Raw genomic sequence first — 4228 nt, forward strand, 5'->3', positions numbered from 1 at the left:
AAAGATGGTGACTGTGAGTGTAAAATTAAGAAATGGATTAATCTTTCGTGATATAAAGACTTTCTATGCTCTAGATAAGGTGAAGCCTAGTTTTAAACATGCTTATAGAGAGTGTATCCGGGGAAGAGGACAAGTCTTTCATCCTAAATGAGCTTCTCTCTTCACTTTTTTCTGGTCAAACGAGATCTGAAGGATCCTCTGGTGGGTGATTCACAACACCTAGATTAAATGAAAGATCTGAATCACTGCTCACATATATATATGTAGGCTTTCTTTCATGCCAAAATCTCCCTAAATTTTGTGCTGTATTTAACCAACACAGCAACACAGTACTTGTGTGGTTGTGCTTACCCTTCAGTGATGCAGTCAGATATGATCAGGAAGCCAGTATCTGCTTCAAAATCTTTTATTTTTTTTTAACTGATCAAGTCATACAAACCAAAGTTGCTTAAAGGCAGTATTCTCTCTTGCTCTATAAAAAAAAGTATTAAGTGAGCTTAAGTAGCATAATTTTATAACCCAAAAGTTTAAACTAGTGTATCATTTAAATCTTGCTGTGTCTGAAGCAGGCCAGGATGACATCAATATTTCCTTTAAGAAGGCCAGCAGTAAGTCCACAGTATATGTCTGAATACATTTGGATCAAATGACATAATGTTTCCTTTTTCTTTCTCTCTGTCTCTTTTGAGAAATTTACAGATTTTTTTTTTTACATTGGGAAGGTGATACATGGTGAGTAAATGCACTTGGGGTCATGGAAAAGGCTTTTCAAAACCACATTTTCCTCATTTCAAATGTCTTTTTATTACTCTCATTGTTTTGTTTAAAAAAAAAATGCCTGAAAGTTCATAAATTTTGCTTGCCAATTGTAGGCTAGAGGCCTGCCCTTGCTCTCCCTGTAGCTAATGGTAAAACATCCAAACACTGACTCATCCCTGTAGTGATCCAGGACCCATACAGAAAACAGAAGTTCTTCGTATTCTGTATTCCTTGTGTAGTGAAGTTAACCCCAAAGGCTGCTGTTGCTCCTGCTGTTGCTACAAGGTTTTTCTGCCTGCCAGGGGAAAGCAGCACCATTTGTCGGGCCACATCTGTACTGACTTTTCTGCCAACCCTGCTGGCTTTCTGACTTCTGTTTTGCTTTGTTCTGGTCACAACATAGTTAAGAGGCCACCCTAACCTTGGGCACCTTGCTGGAAGGTGTCTCTGTATCTAGCCAGAGAAATGGGATAACCCCTGGGGGATCATCCGAGTATTGGACTTATGGCATCATAGCACAAGCATTTACTGTTTTAGCTAACAGAATAATTCCATTAGTGGGTACCATCAGTAGGTTGTTATCCTCTTAGATGGATTTTCTGTTCACAGATGAAATACAATAAAACTGGATTAGAATAGTAGCAATATGAATATATATAAAAAAACCCAAAGAGCAAGAAGTTAAGTAGTTATTAATGCAATGCAAGACTGTATATTCAAGCTAGTGGTAACACTTCAACAAATGATTTTTAGAGGTTTTTTTTAACCTAACTGGATTGCAAGTTTTACAAAATGGTCAACAATCTAATTAAAAATAACATTTTTGGACTTACTGAGCAAAATCTAAGACAATCTCAAAATACTTCTGCACATGAAGTGTGCAAGTACATTAGTACCTAAAGCAAGCAAAAATAAACTGCAGAATGTGAGCATATGCTCAGGAGATTTCTGATGGTGAAGTGTTATTCCAGAAGAATGAGATCCAAAATGCAGCACTGAGGCAAATATTATTATCCATTTTCCTTTTCTAGCACAGTGAGATTGCCCAGATGTTCAGCAATAAATTTTTACTGAGGAAAAAATTTTTATCATTGCTTAACAACAGTCTCAAACTTTTCTGGTGGTGGACTGAGTTCAGCCCTGGTGTAAGTTGGTGCCACTGCCATGCACTCAGCAAACTTACCTCTGTCTATACTGGGATTTTGACCTCAAGTGTCGGATATTTCTGCAATTGACGCACCTTTAATGGCACTGAAGTTTCAAACTGAGCCACGTGATTTTAGAATTTAGTTCAAGCAATTGGGAGATTTATCAGGAATTGCACTATTTGTCCCATCCAGCTTCAGCCTGTCCCTGTCCCAAAGTGGATGATGGTATCTATCTGTTGCAGTTTTTTCCTTCTTTTGTGAGTTGTTGGACATCAAATATGGCAACTGGGATTCAGGTTAGAGGGCAGGCTGCAGGGGAAGAGGTAGGATACAAGTGGCACAGTTAATGGAGAATGAGTGTTATGATGGATAAAAGAGAAAAGGCGTTATGGGGGGGAAGATTTAGAAGTGATTTGCAGGAAGCTAGGAGACTGAGAACTGGGGAAAAAGAACTGTGCTATTTATGAGGAACTGGATGTGAAGTTTTGAAAATAAACTTCTTCCTTCTGGGCTCTTGATAAGAAAGAACATACACAGTATAAAGACACACGCCTGCCTCGATGATAAGGGCTAATACTTCCAAGATAGAGAAAAAGAATCAAATTAAAATTTTAAAGCTATATAAGAAGAAACAGAAAGCTGAAAAATATAGAGAATGAGGCAGGCAAGAAGGATAAAGGAGGGGGAAAAACATCTAGTCTAAAGCAAATTTTCATCAGGGTCTCCGATTCACTTGTCTGACCCCTGGGGGCCACTGTTGATCTGTAAAATGTCCAAGAGCCAAAGGACCTGTACTACACTCAGGTCTATTTCTCCCTATGCACCATATATGCGTGAGACAAGAGACACAAAGCGGTGGACAGGGGAAAGACACTCAGCTGGGAAAGCTGGAAACTGGTTTAACTCCTTTAGCAGAAAGACCTTTTTCTTTTGGGCAGGCACAGCGTCCTTGTAGTTCTGCTCTAAGTCCCGCAGAACGAAGGAGCCTGTTACCACCACGACTAAGCAGAACAGATCTCTCTGGGCTTGGGGGAGGGAACAGACTCTATTTTCAGTTGTTCTGGAGTCACTCACACTGATTGAAATCTGGCTATTGGAGACCGTCTACCCAGCTGGCGTATTAGTGGAATAACACGAGTAGTGCAATTTGTAGTGCGGGGAATGCGGGTATGGAGGCGAAGCTTGAACAGGTGGATGGGAGTGATAGGAACACTTAATTAAATATGCAAAGGCTGAATAATGGAATCTGTAAAATCTGCCAGCATCCCGAGACCCACATTCAGTAGCATTTCTGTCACCATTTGCAAACCGCTGAATTTAACGGGTAGAAATCAGTGCTGAATTTTGGACGTCAGCTCAGAAAAAAGGGGCTCTGTTCTGCTTCTCTCCCCAGGGCTTCAGTTGTGAGGTTATTGGGACGGTACCATTGCTGATCTACGGGTAATTAACGTTCCAGTTTGACCACATAGTTCCTTCTGCACAATGCAAATGCTGGTGGAGCTAAACTGAGGTCTTGCTTCTGGAAGAAGTCTCCTTGTGAAGCGAGGAGCAGCGTTCAGGCAAGGCAGGGCACGACGCTGCTCCTTTGTACGAGGTGGGGACTCAGCCCTGGTGTAAGCCAGCTCGGCTCTGGTGAGACCGGCTGACTGGTGACCACTTGTGCTCCCCAAAACCCAGGTTCCCGCTTTCCAGTGCCAGGAACCCAATGCTGACTGGAAGCGATTGATGCCAGTGCAAGTCAGCTCAGGGCTTATAACTAAATATGACGCACGCTCTACCGGTAAGAGCTGCAACCTCCCGTTCGTTCGTGCCGGGGAGCGCTCACACCTGCGTTAGGTGGTTAAAACCAGGCAGGGCTGGAAGTAACCTCCCTGCCCCCCCTCTCCGGGGGCTCCCAGTGACCCGGCTGGGGCAGAAGTCCGTTTTCGACCGGCCAGGCAGGATCAGCCCCCTCAGCCTGCTGCCCAGGCCTCCGACTTGAGCCCGGAGCAGCCCGGCTGAGGGAGGCTGAGCTCGGGCTGCCCGGAGGGACAGGCCCGAGGCCCGGCCCCCCCCCGCGTGAGGCGGGCTCGAGTCCCCAGGCACCGCCCGGGTGCCTCAGAACCCCCTCGGCTGAGCGAGAAGGGCTCGCCCCCCTCCGCGACGAGGAGGGGCTGAGCGGGGCGGGCTGGGCCGGGGTTTAGCGCAGCGCCCAGCCGCCCCGGCCTTCCCCCGCTCCGCTCCGCTCCGGCAGCCTTCGCGGAGGAATCTTGCCCCACGCCGCGCTCCGTCCGGGGCGGGGCGGCGCGCTCGGCGGGCGGCGCCGGGGCTGAAGGGGCACG

At 45.7% G+C, this 4228-nt stretch overlaps 1 protein-coding gene across 1 annotated transcript in view; it reads left to right on the forward strand.

Annotated features, from left to right (window-relative positions):
* The first annotated feature begins 3068 nt into the window (after window positions 1–3068).
* PGAM5 (phosphoglycerate mutase family member 5) overlaps window positions 3069–4228 on the forward strand; it is an 11662-nt gene continuing 10502 nt past the window's right edge. Inside the window, exons 1-2 of the mRNA XM_010581751.1 lie at window positions 3069–3074; window positions 3585–3687. Of these exons, the coding sequence (XP_010580053.1) occupies window positions 3069–3074; window positions 3585–3687 (109 nt within the window). The remainder of the gene's footprint in view (window positions 3075–3584; window positions 3688–4228) is intronic.

The sequence above is a fragment of the Haliaeetus leucocephalus genome, unplaced genomic scaffold, assembly GCF_000737465.1.
Source record: "Haliaeetus leucocephalus isolate CR32 unplaced genomic scaffold, Haliaeetus_leucocephalus-4.0 Scaffold802, whole genome shotgun sequence".
Lineage (NCBI taxonomy): Eukaryota > Metazoa > Chordata > Aves > Accipitriformes > Accipitridae > Haliaeetus > Haliaeetus leucocephalus.